General features: G+C 39.4%; 1 protein-coding gene across 4 annotated transcripts in view; it reads right to left on the bottom strand.

Annotated features, from left to right (window-relative positions):
• adam11 (ADAM metallopeptidase domain 11) overlaps nucleotides 1-16,475 on the bottom strand; it is a 33,304-nt gene extending 16,829 nt beyond the window's left edge. For all 4 annotated transcript variants that reach the window (XM_028567774.1, XM_028567773.1, XM_028567772.1 and 1 more), the window contains exons 1-6: nucleotides 16,071-16,475; nucleotides 15,622-15,773; nucleotides 11,592-11,668; nucleotides 9,367-9,433; nucleotides 4,047-4,129; nucleotides 1,715-1,772 (exon numbers count right to left, since the gene is read on the bottom strand). In XM_028567774.1, coding sequence (XP_028423575.1) covers nucleotides 1,715-1,772; nucleotides 4,047-4,129; nucleotides 9,367-9,433; nucleotides 11,592-11,668; nucleotides 15,622-15,773; nucleotides 16,071-16,128 — 495 coding nt within the window. In that variant the 5' untranslated portion in view covers nucleotides 16,129-16,475. The remainder of the gene's footprint in view (nucleotides 1-1,714; nucleotides 1,773-4,046; nucleotides 4,130-9,366; nucleotides 9,434-11,591; nucleotides 11,669-15,621; nucleotides 15,774-16,070) is intronic.
• Between the last annotated feature and the right edge of the window lie 1,392 nt (nucleotides 16,476-17,867).

Consider the following 17,867-nt stretch of genomic DNA (forward strand, 5'->3'; position numbering starts at 1 on the left):
TAATGATGTCTTGTCCGAATATTTGGACAAATTGTATGTTGATGCAACATTGTTATGAAACTTTCAGGTCAATAAAGCCTCTTTGAATTGAGAGAGAGAGAATTAGTTTATTTTTTTCTGCAGCTGAAAAGGTCTAAAAGTAACGCCACTAAGTTTAGGGTTAAAAAAGATAACAAATGTTTTTGGTTACTTCTTTTATGAGCTTTAACATGATAACTCAGAGCATCTCAAGGTAAGTTTAATTGCATGAATCTTCTTTTCAACTTCCTGATTTCTAAAGACTTTAACTATTAAGGATCCACAGAAGAGTCAGCTTTGGGTTCACCATCCATGTTTGCCTTAACCGGAAAAGGAATTCCAAAAACGACAATGTTAAATTTAAGTAAAACTTCACATCAAGCCAAGAGGAAACCAGAGTCAGACCACAGCAGACAGTGAATCACATCACAGTGTCTAAATTCTATAATGCCTATAGAGGATCTCCATACGAGACCTATTATATTGTTCACTATTCTATGTGAAAACAGAAATAAGTTTAAAAAAAGTTATTAATACTAAAGTCAAACTTGAGATTGCAGTTTTTAAGAGAAAAGTAGTGAAATTATCTCTTGAAAAGTGTCATCAAGGATGGAGAACTGTCCAACTCCTGTTTGCATATTTTTCTGTGGTCATTTTTGATGAATGAAAATTTACTTTTTGGTTAGTTTTAGTAGTTGACCATTCCATGAATAAGAAATGAGAAGTAAAAAAGGAAATCTGACGTTGAAGTTGTACCAGGCTTTGCTCAACAGAAGGGTAATTGCTCTTCCCTGTGAAAGAGCATGAACATGTAGCACTGAACCATTCATGGTTATAACGTGACACACACATTGAAATTACTTCTTCTCATCCTGGACTTTAGTCCACAGCTTCTCTGTTGTGTCCTTTGAGGTAGAGATGGATTAACGGGAAGAAAAGTGCTCTGATGCATAATTAATCACTGGGCTGTCATAATGGCAAAAAGACTACTGGACACTGTGGTACACTTGAGCGGAGGATAAATACTTTATGAAAATGACCCATCTGAGATAGAGAGCCAAGAAGAGAGAGGATGGAGGGAGGGAGTTTGAAGATGGGCTGGGAGGATATTGATTCATCTCTCCAGTCTATGTAATTGAGCTGTACTTCGATTACTGTGGGCCTTAATGGAAAAGAAAAGCTCAGGCTTTTCCACTCTAAACACTTTCCTCCCACTCCCTTCGGTCACTGTTATACATCCATTTCTTTTTAATACCAGATCTATTCTAAAATCAAATCTGAGTATTTTTGAAACATCTAAAAAGCCTCTTTTGTTTTGGCCGGCCATTTGAAATTTCTCCTCTCTCCCTCTGTCTCTGTAAGATGATGTCTCCCTCAGATATGAGACAAGGAGGTGTGTTTCAGTGGAGGTGGATTGTGTATCAACTCAATACTTTACATACAGCAGCTCAGAGATCGAGCAACACCATCTGGACTGACGGTAAGTCACGGAGACGGAGAGAGAAAGTGAGACCGCGGGCGACTTTTAACAATATTTTGTTGAGTTTGAAAGATTGATGCCAGTTTTGGGAATTGCTTTTCACACAACCTTGTTGCTGCCTTGGTTTGATGCCAAGGAATTTGATATGCATGTTTACTACTAATTTGACCAGTTGATCCTCCCTACTGGGTTTCTCCTGCCAAAGTCCTGACTCACCTCTCCACTGGCAACAGGTTCAATCCCGTACGAAAAGTTCCCATCAGAAAACACCCCCCTGAAAAACACAAAACATCGCAGCATGTTACAGCTTGTCTGGGGATGTTTTTATCAGTCTGTGTTGTTGTCCTTTTAATATTAGCCTCTACTACTGTTTTTACTGTTTTGTAAATGTAGTAACAACTTCCAAAATTTTGAAACCATGCTGTATTTCTTTACATATTGATTTCTTTATTTTTCCCCTTGTCTTTTTCTTTTGTTTTCTCTGTCCTTTTTTGATGTCATTTTTTGGGGTATTATATATCATTATTTTTATGTTACTACTAGTATTGTTAATTTATTTTAGATTTCCATTATTCAGTTTTTTTTTTTTTAAATTAGCTCATGACAGCATACTGATTGCGATCACGTATTTCATTGAATTTCAAGGAATAGTTTAAGATTTTGGGAAATATGCTTGTTGGCCTTCTTTATGTGAGTCAGATGAAAATGACATGTAGATATGAAGCTCCAGCCAGCAGAAAATTCGCTTAGCTTAGCACAAAGACTGGAAAGGGGGGGAGATAGTCTGGTGCTGTGTAAAGGTAACAAAATCCACCTAGTAGCTCATATCTCATTTGTTTAATCCGTATAAAAACCAAAGTGTAAAATCGACAATTCACCATTTTAAGAGGAGTAACGTACCAGACTATTGCTTGATTTTTTTGTACAGATAAAAAAAACATGTTAATTAGTGAGCTTTAGAGATGCTGGAAGGGGATTTTAGGGGGCTTGATGGCGTTTTAAGCCCCCAACGTCGACTTCAAGAAACCTAACCCTAAACATTGCCTAATCCTAGTGCCTTCCAGGCCTGGAAGACGACGTTGGGGGCTTAAAACACCAAACACCTTTTAGAGGACAGAGCCTGATTGGCTGTTTCTCCCTGTTTTTAGTATTTGTGCTAAGCAAAGCTAAGTTAAGCAGCTGCTGGCTCCAGCTACACATTTACTATACAGACATGAGAGCAGATAAGCTTACTTGTTAAACGTACAATATGTAACTTTCTGCCGCTAGGGGTCTCTCAACCAAAACAATGGACGGTAAAACTGGAATTTTGATGACGTTGTGAAGTTGCGTGGAATTATGGGAGTTTTTAGTGTTAAACACCTTCGCTGCCGGTAAGAATGCATCAGTTCACGGACGAGTTTACCCATTCAAGTTTATTCACGTTACGTTTATTCATGTTATTCTAATAAAATAGCTGCAGTTTCCCCAACATAATTACGTTTTTCTTGATTAGATTTTTATTTGTAGCTGACCAGTTAACTAGTGAGCCATCAAGCTTACAGTAGCCAGCAGCTAAAACACAAAATATTTCACATATCAATGTCACCTTTTGGATGGTTTCAACACTGGGGGTTGCTGTAATGGAAGTAGCTGGCTGATAGCTGACTGGGGTCTAACGGTAACTAGCTAGCTTTATGTCCCGGGGCTGTTGTCAGCTATCATCCCGACTGAGTCTTTCTGCGCCAGGGGAGTGAGGCAGACAGACCGGGGTGTGCTACTTTGGCTAAATTAGCATTGGATTAATCGTCTATCTATACAGCTAACGTTAACGTTACTAGTGAAGTTATTCGTGGGTTAGCTCAGTCCTGTTACCTGTGGTCGAAACAGTCATACTAAAAATAACTATTAGCGTGTTGAACGATATTGTAACCTCAATTTTACCCACAAAGCTTTAGCATCAACGTTAGCACATTGTAGTAACGTCAAGCTGGTATCAATATTGAACTTTCAAAATAGATAAGGTCTCTGTTTTATTACTGTGATAAAAAGTGGGATGTAATTAATCACAAAATGATGCTGTATGGCAAAAAAAAAGCAGTATTACGGTTACAAGTATTTTTTTTCTGTGACATTGTATGATTTTACAATTACTCCTGAACGTATCATCTTGGTGCCAGTGTTCTGACGGAAGTTAGAGTAACTGGAGGGTGAAAGGTTATATGACGCCACTGACTGGCGACTAAAGGAAACGTGCCGTGTCTGAAAATAAAATAACAGATTTCTCTGGGTTTGACATTTGGTGGAAACATTTAGGATAGTGTAACAACTCATAAAAATATATAACATAGGTATGGTCATTTTTAGACATTTTAAAGCAGAAATGTTACATATTGTACCTTTAAATGTCTAACTATTCTTTGAATTGTTTATGTCATTTTTTACTTATCTAAAAATGGGAAACAATTTGATTTTCTTCTTGATGACTTTTTTTTTTTAAAACGTTGGGTCCTGACTGAGTCTAGATTTCAGATGGAGTGATGATGTTTATTCAAAGTACTGGACTCACCACAGGCCGTGGCAGGTGGACAGAGCAGCCCAGGAGCCCGGCAGTCCCCGCACATGCCCATGGTAGTAGCAGTGCTCTCCTCCCTGGAAACAAACCGTAGATTACAGTGAGACACTGAACCCTCCATCCACGTTCACAACATATTTCAGAAATTTCAACCAACAAATGACTGTGAATCCCTCTGATCTCCTGGCCCCTAAATACACACAGGGCAGGTATTTACTGTCAGCCTGGTGCCTGATGGGTCAACTGAAGGATATCAGTGACTACTGTATGACTCCGGGGAAACCTATACCAACAGAGGCTGCAGCTGAGTTGAGTTTCACCAAGGAAAAGCTGTGTACAGCGTGAGAGGTGGAGAGAGCAATTAAAGTGCGAGAAGGACAGGGGTCAAATGGGAGAAACGTAGCGATGGACTCTGGTTTCAATGTACTGTACAGTAAGTGCATGCACATTTTTCCTTCAAACGACAGTTTTAATATAAAAAAAGTCAGCTTTTTGCATTCATGGGACTTTGATTTAATGATAAATTTGGCAACAAACTACACAATGGCAACCATTTCAGTTTCCTGCAGCACAAAATCAAAGAATATCACAGTCAGATCTCAAGGTTACAGTGGGTTTATTAATGGATATCGGACCTTAAAGAATGACTGTGCCTCTTACATCTACAGAAACCTGACTATAATGTTTTCTTACATATGCTAATGTGTTTTTAACTATGAAAACAAAAATCACAAAAACTTAATTGCAGTAACCGTAACTGTGTTGGTTATAATTATTCTGCAGCCAGCATTTTTAAAAGCTGATGAGTAAATTGACTAATGTGAAACTTGTGGAGTAGCCCTTTAATATAGGGATAAAATGCACCCATGCACTTTGTCAGTGCATGGGTCACTTTCAGCTGATACTTTCAGTTTGGCAAAACTGCTGTAAGGTGTTAACCGTACACCCTGCTTCCAGATACTTTCACCTGATTATTCATAATCTCCTGAAAGGCTCCGGCTGGATGATCATGTTTTGAATATAGTGTTGCGTTTCCATGCTGCCTCTCACAGTACAGGAATGATCAGATTACAACAATCTGAGAGGAACATGTGTGTGAGCTAACAAAAGTTGTTGAGGAGAAAATAACTTTGCATGGCAGACAGAGTTACAATCAGGAGAGGATCTTCTTATATTGAAGCAGTCTTCATCTAAGTGGATGGAGATGTGTGTGTGTGTGTGTGTGTGTGTGTGTGTGTGTGTGTGTGTGTGTGTGTGTGTGTGTGTGTGTGTGTGTGTGTGTGTGTGTGTGTGTGTGTGTGTGTGTGTGTGTGTGTGTGTGTGTGTAAGAGAGGGTCAGTTTCAGGTGTTTGTAACAGGTGTTTGTAATGGACCCCAATAAGTCATGTCTGCCACCTGAGCCTGCTGTTGTCTGGCACAGCTGATAGACCAAAAAGAAAAGAGGCAATATGGAGCCTTTGTTCTTTATGCTTGGTCAAACTTTATTCCAAGCTACAACTCAAACTTAAAAAAAAAATCTCTCCGACATCCTGTCAAACGTATACAAACTCCTAAAAAAATAAAATAAAAAATTATCATTACAACTGGGACTTCACCCTGTTTTTGTGCATTAAGTGGCTTCATGACGGGATCTAAAATGGGCTACTGTACGAATTCTAACAATGCAGCTGGGATCTGCTTCAAAATGAGAGGCTTTTTTGTGTGTCCATCACCAGGTGGGAGTCCATCATGGGGCAGCTTTAGATGTAGCTGTGTCCTTCAAACTTGAGGTTTTAGATTTCAGGAGGACACACAGTGCTGGTATGCTTTTGATTACATTTGGGGGAGGGGGTGTTAATGCATTTTGTCTGTTTTGCTGTTTTAACACTGATCTAATTACATTTAGGAAGCGGTTAAAAATTGCAAACCTTAAAAGGCTATAATTGCTTTTCCACGTGACAAGACTAAGAGATGAGACCTCCACTTACAGATTGGTAAAAAAATAAGCATCTGCATCATTCTTAAAAAGGAAGAAACAAAACACATCTAAGTTTCGAAATGTGCATCAACATCACTACAACTAAAGGGCCATCCACACCAAGAACGATAACTATAACAAGAACTATAATAGAGTTTTAAAAGTTGTTCTGACTCAAGTGGGTGGTGGAGTCCACACCACAACGGCAAACGATATTGTTGTGATCACGATAAATACACTGACAGCCATTCAAAATCCATCTGAATTTACAACATGGCACAGCAGAGATTGACACTGTGGAGAGCTTTGTATTTGTTTCACACAGGTGGTCAGTGGCGTGGCGTGACTTGACTTTCCACTCTGCAATCCTTTAGGTAGCTCAACATTACTTTGAAAGCATTTCTAATGTCACAGAAACCACTGAGAGTGAATCTTGTGTTTTGGATATTATTATCATCATACTGTCGGTGATTTGTCTGTGTATTTGTTCCGGTGCTTTGCACCGATATGACACCCGCCCGCCTGCGCTGATCCACGGCTCATTTATCATTCTTGGTGTGGACGGGCCTTAACTCCTCTATTGTAATTGGTCGTTGGAAATTTATCACAATTCCTCTAATTTAAAACCTTTGGGATGTAGAGCTCACAAGCAATGTCTCAGCAATAATATTCATTTCAAGTACAAAAACACTAAATACAAATACATAACTTAAGAATGTAACATCACTTTATCATTTCTAGGATCAGTGCAAAGATATAGTCTGAAAATTAACTCCAAAAAATAACCACTTAAATCTAGTCTAGTATTTTTCATACAGCTTGTTTAGATTTGGTGCCAGTCCATATGTTGAGGTAAGGACTTTTATTCATACCAAATAGTGAGACATCCTACAGCACTTAGTCCGGGGCAAGATAATAAATAAATAAATAAATAAATAAAAAGGTAGGATTACAAGGCTAAATGGAGGAAATCAAATTGCCTAACACAGCAGGCACACACTGACTGCGAGTGCGCTTTTCAGACGAGATGTATGCGCTTCAAATATTGGACACTCACACACGCAAAGAAACGTTGTTGTACATGTGTAAAATATCATGGCTTAAACATGAAATATCATCAGTGCTGAGAGGACAGGGACAGGTAAGCAGGACACTACATTAGAAGTGAATAAAATGAAAACTGCTTGCACGCACAACTAGAGGCAAATTAACAGTTATGTCCCGGAGAGACGAGGATTAAATGTGACATTAGAAACTGAATTAGAAAAGCTGGAGTATACTCAATGTCTGTACTTTGACTCAGCATTGTTGAGCTGAGAGGAGCGGAGGAAAGGTAATGCACAGGAGCTAATGTAAAGTGAAAGGAAGACTAGATGGAACAAAAGCATCATGTAGGAATATTAGACATTCTCAGTGAGTAAGCACATTCATTTTTCAGGTAAAATAAAGCCACACTTAACAGTGAAACTATTTAGAACATAAGAGATTTAAATTAATGAGAACAGTGAAAATAAATCATCCTTTTGATTGTGTTTGATTGATGCCAATTCATTAATGACCATGGACTGAGATTATTATCTAATATGCAATTCTGTAAGCTGATAGTGTGGTTAACAGCGCTTTAGAAATTTCAGAAAATTAAAATTAAGGAATCAAAGCAGCACGTATTCAGCAGGACTTAGTATATATAGTATAGTAGGACAATATATAAAAACAGCACCAATACATTCCAGCCCATCCTCTTTTAGCCGTGTGTCATTGAGATTCAATGTGAAGGACCCGGTCCCCAGCATAACGCAATAGCATAGATCCACAGGGACCAATAAAAAAAGTGACACATAAAGGCAGGGCATAAAGACAGTAGGAATTTATTGGCACGTCAAATGAACTAAATAAATCAAGATGGAGATAGTGGTGGCGGGGGAAGGGAACTGCATACACCATGCAGAAAATGAAATGTCCATATAAGCAATTTGTGTAATTTCTCCATAAATGCATGTATGTGTTTGTAAATGTTTTTGAATGTATAGAGGCTGGTGTAAATGGCTTTGAATATGTTTTGCTTCTGCTAACAATTATACTCTGTTTTTTCTACACATCATACTGAATCTTTGGAGTCCAAAAACAGCTGTCTGGCACATGGACTGATAATTGAAATGGTTGATGTTTTGCATTATAAAATTTTAGCAAACTGCCCTGTAATTACGTTAGTCTAGTTTGTTTACTAGACTCAAGAACATCTGGGGGACGGTCTCTGTCTGTCTGTATCATCTGCTTTATTTCAGTCCCTCCCTCTTTTTGTCTCTTTCTCTCCTTTTCTCTTCATCTCTGTTTGTCCCTGCCAACGACCACCTGACCAATCAGTAGACGGTTGCCATGGATACGAGCAGTCAGCAGCAGCAGCAGTGTGGTTCTATTTGTCATGTCGTGAGGGAAATTCAAATCATGTCATTTTCCAGAACCAACTAAACCAAATCTTACAACCACCATCTGCCCTGACCTTTGGAACCCAATGTGTAACATCAACTGGTTAGGTTGAAATCAAACAAATGAAGGGATATTGTGTGCAAAGGGAGGAAAAAGATCGATTTCATGATCTCTCTAAGATATGCAAGTATGTATATTGTCAAAAGTCTTTTAAAGCTGTGGTAGGCAGTATATTTGGGCATCATTGGGCAAACATTCCATAATAACCTTCCTGCATATTGAAATTCAAGTGGTCTGAGAGAAAACAAAATTTCTGCACATCTGCTTGGCTCTGTTTTCAGGCTTTAGAAAATCTAGCCTGTGACAGAAGACTCATGGCCAATCATAGGTAATTTCAAAGAGGGAAAGTGTTCATATTGGCTGTGTACACATGCAGACAGAGAGGGAGAGCTACACAAAGAGGTCTCACTCTACTTAAAAATGTGGCAAGTTTTTTGCTTTCTACTTAATGCAGCCGTTATAACCAAATGTTAAGGATCCTCGACCAATGTATTTATTCAGATTTTCTCAAATATATAAATGTATAAATTCTCAAATATTAATAATGGTGTTGGACCAAAAATCTGACGGGCTCTACATGTTTACATATGCCCTTTTGCCATTGAAGAAGAAAAAAAAAAACATGATAAAGTAGGATTTCTTTTTAGAGTAGTTCCGCATTTTGGAAAATTGTCCTTGTCGAAAGTGAGAATTTTGTTAACTTGACAGAGAGCCAGGCTAGTCATTTCCCCCAGCTAAGCTAACCTGCAGCGTCATATTTACTGTACAGCCATGAGAGTGGTAATGATCTTCTCATCTAACTCTTGGCAAGAAAGTGAAGTGTGAAAGTGAAAATCTCTGAAAATGTCAATTTCTATAAGATAGTCCTACCATATTCTGTGACAGCTGCCCATCCTCATCATAGTGACGTTCCAAATAGTCTGTAGACAGGAGATTGCTGGAGAGAAGAGGACGAAAAAAGTGAGGAGAGCAATAATCATTCTAACATTTAGTTTTACCCTGAACTAAAGAAATGTTTGAAAAAGCCTGATTGTGTGTTACTATTAGCGGCCATTATGGCTGATTGCTATTTAACAGAATAACATTGCTAGTCAAACAGTAACTTGCGTGAATCGAGATCACCACATTGATCCATAAATAAAACCAAAATGTGTTCAGATTAATTTATTCCAAGTGTTTAGAAAGCCAGTGAAGGTTTTACATAAATGCAGACCATTAGAGCAAAATGTGTCGAGTGAGAAGAGGGGGAGGGGAGGTATACACTTAGCCTGCAGCCAGTCCATATACAGTGGTGTGAAAAAGTGTTTGCCCCCTTCCTCATTTCCTGTTCCTTTGCATGTTTGTCACACTTAAGTGTTTCGGAACATCAAACCAATTTAAACAAAAGTCAAGGACAACACAAGTAAACACAAAATGCAATTTGTAAATGAAGGTGTTTATTATTAAAGGAGAAAAAAAATCCAAACCATCATGGCCCTGTGTGAAAAAGTGATTGCCCCCCTTGTTAAAACATACTATGACTGTGGTTGTCCACACCTGAGTTCAATTTCTCTAGCCACACCCAGGCCTGATTATTGCCACACCTGTTCACAATCAAGGCATCACTTAAATAGGAGCTGCTTGACACAGTAAGGTCCACCAGAAGATCCTTAAAAGCTACACATCATGCGAGACCCAAAGAAATTCAGGAACAATTGAGAAAGAAAGTAATTGAGATCTATCAGTCTGGAAAGGGTTATAAAGCCATTTCCAAAGCTTTGGGAATCCAGCGAACCACAGTGAGAGCCATTATCCACAAATGGCGAAGACATGGAACAGTGGTGAACCTTCCCAGGAGTGGCCGGCCGCCCAAAATTACCCCAAGAGCGCAGCGACGACTCATCAAGAGGTCACAAAAGACCCCACAACAACGTCCAAAGAACTGCAGGCCTCACTTGCCTCAGTTAAGGTCAGCGTTCATGCCTCCACCATCAGGAAAAGACTGGGCAAAAATGGCCTGCATGGCAGAGTTCCAAGGAGAAAACCACTGCTGAGCAAAAAGAACATCAAAGCTCGTCTCAATTTCTCCAGAACACATCTTGATGATCCCCAAGACTTTTGGGACAACATTCTGTGGACCGATGAGACAAAAGTGGAACTCTTTGGAAGGTGTGTGTCCAAGTATATCTGGCGTAGAAGGAACACTGCATTTCATAAAAAGAACATTATACCAACTGTAAAATATGGTGGTGGCAGTGTGATGGTCTGGGGCTGTTTTGCTGCTTCAGGACCTGGAAGACTTGCCGTGATAAAAGGAACTATGAATTCTGCTGTCTACCAAGAGATCCTGAAGGAGAATGTCCGACCATCTGTTCGTGTACTCAAGCTGAAACGAACTTGGGTTCTGCAGCAGGACAATGATCCTAAACACACCAGCAAGTCCACCACCGAATGGCTGAAGAAAAACAAAATGAAGACTTTGGAGTGGCCTAGCCAAAGTCCTGACCTGAATCCTATTGAGATGTTGTGGTATGACCTTAAAAAGGCCGTTCATGCTCGAAAACCCTCTAATGTAACTGAATTAGGACAATTCTGCAAAGATGAGTGGGCCAAAATTCCTCCAGGACGCTGTAAAAGCCTCATTGCACGTTATCGCAAACGCTTGGTTGCAGTTGTTGCTGCTAAGGGTGGCCCAACCAGTTATTAGGTTTAGGGGGCAATCACTTTTTCACACAGGGCCATGATGGTTTGGATTTGTTTTCACCTTTAATGATAAACACCTTCATTTACAAATTGCATTTTGTGTTTACTTGTGTTGTCCTTGACTATTGTTTAAATTGGTTTGATGTTCCGAAACACTTAAGTGTGACAAACATGCAAAGGAACAGGAAATGAGGAAGGGGGCAAACACTTTTTCACACCACTGTATAACGCCAACAAGCAGGATGTACAGTACAATACCGTAGGTGGGCTTGAGAAGGATGAGGTAAGATAGGCAGTAATCGTGTGCCGAGTACAGTCATGACATGGACTGCTGTGGTAAACAAACCATAAACGCTGTTTGGTGCCTCTGTGGTGCGAATGTGTGAAAGCTTTGCAGGCATGTAGTGACTTACTGGTTTAGTTCCAGGTCAAGGATGAAGGATGTGCCAAAGGCCTCCACCAAGAAGCTGCTCTGGGCCAGATGGAGGGGCTGAGGGAGGGAGGAGAATTTGGGAGAAAATAAACTTCTATTTGATTACATTTACTAAGATACTGATGCAAGCAGCAAAAAAAAAAAAAAAAATCAGATAAACTGAATCTGATTGATTATGTCGGTCTGCTGCTGGTAGTTTAAAAGGTTTGTCCCCTTTGGTAAATCAACTAAACCAATAAAAAAAAAAAAAAAAAAAAAAAAATCAATGGCTTCATTTGACCAATTTCAAGTTTGTTGATTCGTACTACATACTATACGGAATGTACTATATACTAATACTTATAATATAGAGACTTTTTAGTATACAAGAAGTCAACATACTTTAACGTATTATACTAACAGTTAGGCCCCATTTACACCTGGTATTAACATGTGATCTGTATCTGGATACGTTATCTGTATAAGGACATCCAATCTGCATTTACATCTGGTATTGGTAAAATGCGCTTTCATTTTCTCATTTGTGGCCGCAGTGTGATTGGATCTCAATATGCAAATTCGTTAAAAAAAGGTTGGCTGACTTGTCAACAAGGCGAGGCAAGCTTTGCTAGCTAACATTAGTGCTACTATCTGTAGCTTTTGGGGTAGTAATGCTACAATACTTGCACTATCAGACGTCAATAAAACTGTGACCATGAAATTCCATTGGCCATTACAGTTAACAAGAGCCAGCAAAATGTCCAAAAATCCAATCTTTAGTTTTTTTTTTTAGGTGTTCCTAGAGCTGTTTTACCACCATCCACAATTACTTTTATTATTTTTTTCTTCGCCATTGTTTGAGAAAGTCTCTAATTACAGCACATCCAAAAATCAAGTTTTTGTTTTAGTATGCATACTTTATTTTGTCTGAACACACTACATACTCAAAAACTGCTTGGGATTAGTATGGAGTTGGGACACAGCTTTAGTGTTGTATTTGCATTTATAGGAGTTTCCTGTTCATGAGTTTTGTACTGCAACACTGCACTCCAATCCCCAACCACGTGCATTTTAAATTACTTTATCTCTAAAGCCCATAATCACAAATTTGCCTCAGATGGATTTGCAAATTGGTCCCCTCTATCCCTAGACATTCAATTCGGAATTCAATTGCAGCATTAGAGAGTAAACAGAAGTAGCAGTAGTGGAATTACAATATGGAAAATGTCTAAATCTCAAATGTTTGTGCTTCAGTTCCTATTTATGTCTCAGCTCTGTGCAAGGAGCGCCAAAGTAGTCAGTAAACTGGCAGATAAACCAACATGGAGACTTCCAATGATGTGTGGAACTCAAAACAGAAAATTAGCATCAATTAGTACTTGGACGCCTAAAGCTTACTTTTAGATTAATAACCCATGCATCACTGAATTTAAATCACTGCATGGTGTTGATCCCTGACACTGACTTAAATAAATGAATGACTAATTGTCAAGTATTTCAGTTTTCAGGAAGAAATGTGACATAATATGATAAAGAGAGTGGAGGAGAGGAGAAGGTTGGTGGATGTTCAATATGAAATAACGGAAGTGTGCATAGAGAGCAAAGCAACACAGATATAATAAAAAGGGACATCCTATTCTAGTAACCTCTCCCTGAAGGCGAGCCAGCCTCATCCATCCCTGAGGCTTTTTAGGATAAAACTGGGTGTTAGGGCTCATCGGCTGTCTAACCTTGCTCCAAGGTGAGCCATATCCACATTATAAGACTGAGCTCTGTGGTGGCTCCCATTGGTACTTATTGGCCAAGCTGCAAGGAAGGTCTCATTAGTATTGCCTTGCACTCTCTGCAAACCACTTAGTATAAATCTAAACCTCCACTGGGTCCATATACAGCACGATAAAAAGGCCGCAATGGTGCATGTGAGCAGAGAGAAGACCGCTGCATCAGAGCTCCGACTGTGGAGATTTATTATTGTATTTTTGATTTTAACATCAAATCCCAAATATTCAATTTGACACACCATACAGTATCTCAGCTCAAGACATCAAATCGTATAGTGGATACAAATAGGATGGCAATAAGAAAAAAATTATTGCTATCTTCTCTTATATGAGCATAAGATAATTGCCACTGGTTAGATGCAAGCATTACAGGCTCTGTTAATTTACGATGGGCAGTTGTACTTATTTCTTGACATTATAATGATTATTAATGGATTAATAAAAACAAAATGAGCTAAATAACCAAAAAATAAACCCCTGCTTGTTTTGAGAGAGTAACCTTAAACTTAGTTTACAGTAATACTTCCTGTTAATGAGCAACAAGGACCACAGGAAAGAAATTAACTGTCAGGTCATCGTATTTCTCAGTTGAAAGAATCATTTGGAACTTGTTTTTTGACCTTTATGTCTTTGAAATGGATTTTAACTTGCTAGCAACTAGTTATAACCTACACACAGAAAAACATTAGCATTGTTTTGAAGTTAGATTTCTCAACTTTTAACTCTGAGGGTACAGTCGGTTTATTAGCAGTTTCACTGAAAACTGTTAGAAATGAGGGTGATGAGAGCGGTGAGAGTGAATCCAAACAGTAAAGTTGCGGTTCGTAAAAACAAAACAAAAAAGAGCTGAATAAAATAGTTTGTGTTCATAAGAACCAGTAACAGCATTCACATTACACAGTCGTTTTGATGTATTTCTAATATAAAAATACAGATTATAGCAGCTTTAAGTCTAGCAAAAAAGTCTTTGACACTTTGATGAACATTTTTTAAAAGCTTCATGAACATAAAACATCTGTTGTTCAGTCCATGATGTTAACAGATTACTTTAAAGCTCAGGTACATTTGGTGGATTACATGAGAATCCATATATAACTTTTTACATACTTGCTTTCAAATGTATGTCAAAAGATTATCATTGCTTGTTAGGATTAATTTTACATGTGTAGTTTACAGCTAGTAGAGGGACTCTATCTCACATCTAAATTCACATTCTGTAGCATTGCAGACTTCTCCATGGAAAACAACAAACACACATCTTCCAGAGGGCTGCTCAGTCTCAGAAAAGAGAGCACGCTGCCCACAGAGGGTAGCTGAAAGTCAGACCTGTGTCATATCCGCTGACAGGCCTGCAGCTGACTGACAGTGTTTATAGTGAAGGTAACGAGAGAGGACAGGTAGAGGTGTGAAATATAATCTAATGGACTGTACTGGAAAGGAGGAGGTGGTGGCTAGAGGAGGGGGGTGGTGGGCAGGGTTTTTTCTGCCCTGTTGTGGCCCGGGCAAGCTGGGTATCATGTGGGGGGTGTGACATGGTAAGAGAGTGTCAGACACATGACCTCAAAAGAGAGGACAAACAGGGCTGAATAAGGTCCTGACAGAGAACAGGTGAAGGCTAGAGGTTAATCCATTTTAGAATTTTAGATTATCAATGTTTTTTTTCTATTTTTCCATTGTAATCCCCCTAGGGATTCTGTTTCAATTTAGGTTATCAGGTGGGGGAATTGGCTAAATGAAGGCACGCTGTACAGTGTGGGGACATACAATAAAGAAAACTGAAAACAAAAAAGAAAACTGCCGATTTAAGGGCCAAGACATACTATCCAGCAGAATTATGATTAAAACATGAAGATTTAAAAAGTCTGTCCAGCATAAATAGAAGAATGTAAAAAGAGGAATGTATTTCAATGGCATTATCCTCAAATCATACATGAGTAAAATGTGTAAATCTATCAACTTCAACTCCTTCTTTGTTTTATAGCTTTTAAGTTTCACTGATGGGAGAATTCCTAGAGAGGGTGGCGGCTTTATTAGAGGTTGGACAGTTGACTGATCTCTTCATCATCTAGTTTTGTTGTTGGAGGAAATCAGCCATTCTTCATAAAAACTCAATGACACCCATTTACTGGGGAGACCTTGGTCATAATTTCATCTCAACAGCTAACTGTACAGAATATGTAGAAACAGACTAAATTAAGGGGAATAATAGCCTAATACATGTGTTTAGCTCTGGGTGTGAAAACAACTCACTTGTGCTCCGGCTGTGTAGTTTTTGACCCGGGTGTCCAGGCGGCTGTGGAGCAGCTCCTCCTGGGAGTGGATCTGGTGCAGGAGCCGCTTGGGCTGAACGAGTTCTTCTGCAGGCGGCAGTCTTTCCTCCACACTCACCAGTTCCCTCAGACCTGCAGACGACACGAGAGCTTAAGTGCACAGGCAGCATGAGATGGCAGAGAGCAAAGTGTGGGTTTATGGTTCTGAATGGGATGTTAAAAAGGTCTTATTTCTGCAGGATTCAACAGCTGATGCTGAGCTGCTTGTTGACACAGATGAAACAATTAGCTACACGGTCCTGGTTATTAGACAGGTTGAGTGGACGCAAGAACTGGCAGAACACGTACTATTTTATTTCTTTGTTTCCATCACTAATAACAGGTTGCTTGTCATAAACTAAACAATTAGATGAAAGAAAAGCGTCTCACCGGTCACGGCGCACCGTGCACACACTGCAGCGAACAGCAGGCATCTCACAGCGAGCATGATGCTCACATAGTCCCAGGGATTTCCTCGGTGCGGCGCCGTTAGATGACCTGATGGGAGCCGCGAGCGGAGCTGCAGTACGACTGTTGCTGACAGCGAAGGCAAACAGAACAGAGAGGTTCCTTTAAACGCGGCGACCGCATTTCTCCCTTTCCGCCTGTAGCGAGTTAAAAGCCCCCCGAAGAGGCTCCTTTGCTGGGCTCCTGCAGCATGGTGTGTGTTGGTGTCACAGAGCTCCGCAGCGTGATCGCACACTCGTCTTTCGGCCTACGCCTCTGAGCTTGATTGAAGCACTGAGGATACGCAAGTAGCACGTGGGGTTTGACGGGCCCACCCACGCTCTTTGATGAGACCTGATGTGCAAAACTCAGGTCAGCCGATATTGTATTTGTCAGAATTAGGATAGCCTACATGTTAATTCTTAAAAAGAAAATAAGTTTATTGTGCCTAACACGTTTTAGATGTATTTGATATGGCGCTTTAATCTGCCCTTTTCTTTGTAATAATCATATCATATAAGCAAACCTGATCAAAACATCAATCATTAATTTTGCTCCAATAGTATTTTTCTTTCCTTATAATGTGCCACTCTTAGACCTACAGCCAGAAAACCTGGAGACTTTTGTTAAATGCCTAACTAAATATCAGTGGTCAGGCTCCCAAATAGGAGTCCCAGGATAAAAATGAAAGGTCACAGTCTATGGTCACAAGATGATTGGGATACAAAAAGAAAATATATTTCTGTTACACCCCTAAACAAATCCTGTTTTTGACATTACACTGATTTTATATGCTTCCATGTGTTCAGGCCCCTTAAAATTATTTAAGTTAATCAGATCTGAGAGGGAAACATTACCATTTGGCTGAACTGCCCACAGCTCTCACACAGTAAGCTCATATAACCTGTGATGAGAAGCCAACCACTGCTATAGGTTGAAGTCCTACATGAACACACACTTTTCTGCCAAAGTTAGTACAGTTTTGGTTATTACCTTTAGGAGATTTCTGTATTTCAATTTTTTAAGTTGGCCAGAGTCAGTTGGAATAGCACATACACCAGTATTTAGCAACATTTGAATCAATCACAGTCTGATGACAATTAGTGGGTTGTTTAGTTACAGTCAGTCAAATCTGTTCAAACCAGACCCTCAGTCTGGAAGAAGTTGAGTTATAATAATAAACTTATATAGTATTTTGAATATATGCCTTTCTTCTAATTATTGTGCTTTATATTGGAATTGAATGGAAGGATGGGCCAAGTACTTAGACCTGAACATTTGGTATTTAGAGCTTTGTATCTCACTTGAACCGTAAACTCCCTGTTGGAAATTACACTATCACAAGACATAATTCCCACATTCTTTTCCCCTTTCCAGTCTACACAGTACACAACAACCCAAAAGATTGTTCTCCTTTCTTTCTTGACGAGCTGAAGCAGTTTAGGCCAGGTTCACCCACACAAAAGATCCCTTCATTCCAACAAATCTGGATAGTTAAGGGTTACGTAACAAGGCTTTGAGATGAGATATCAAATATTGTTTGCGTCAGCTGGGACAATGAGCCAAACAGGACACATCGACCTACTGCTGCCCTTGCCTCATCCTTCCCTCCCCATTTGGCTCTCCTTTAGCTTTGAGCAAAGTCAGCATTCATTAAGACAGCAGGAAAAATTACCCTCAGCATACCCCAACAGTTCTAAACTTTTAACAACTTTTTTCTAAACTATGCAGCAGGAAAGG

This window comes from Perca flavescens, chromosome 21, assembly GCF_004354835.1.
Source record: "Perca flavescens isolate YP-PL-M2 chromosome 21, PFLA_1.0, whole genome shotgun sequence".
Lineage (NCBI taxonomy): Eukaryota > Metazoa > Chordata > Actinopteri > Perciformes > Percidae > Perca > Perca flavescens.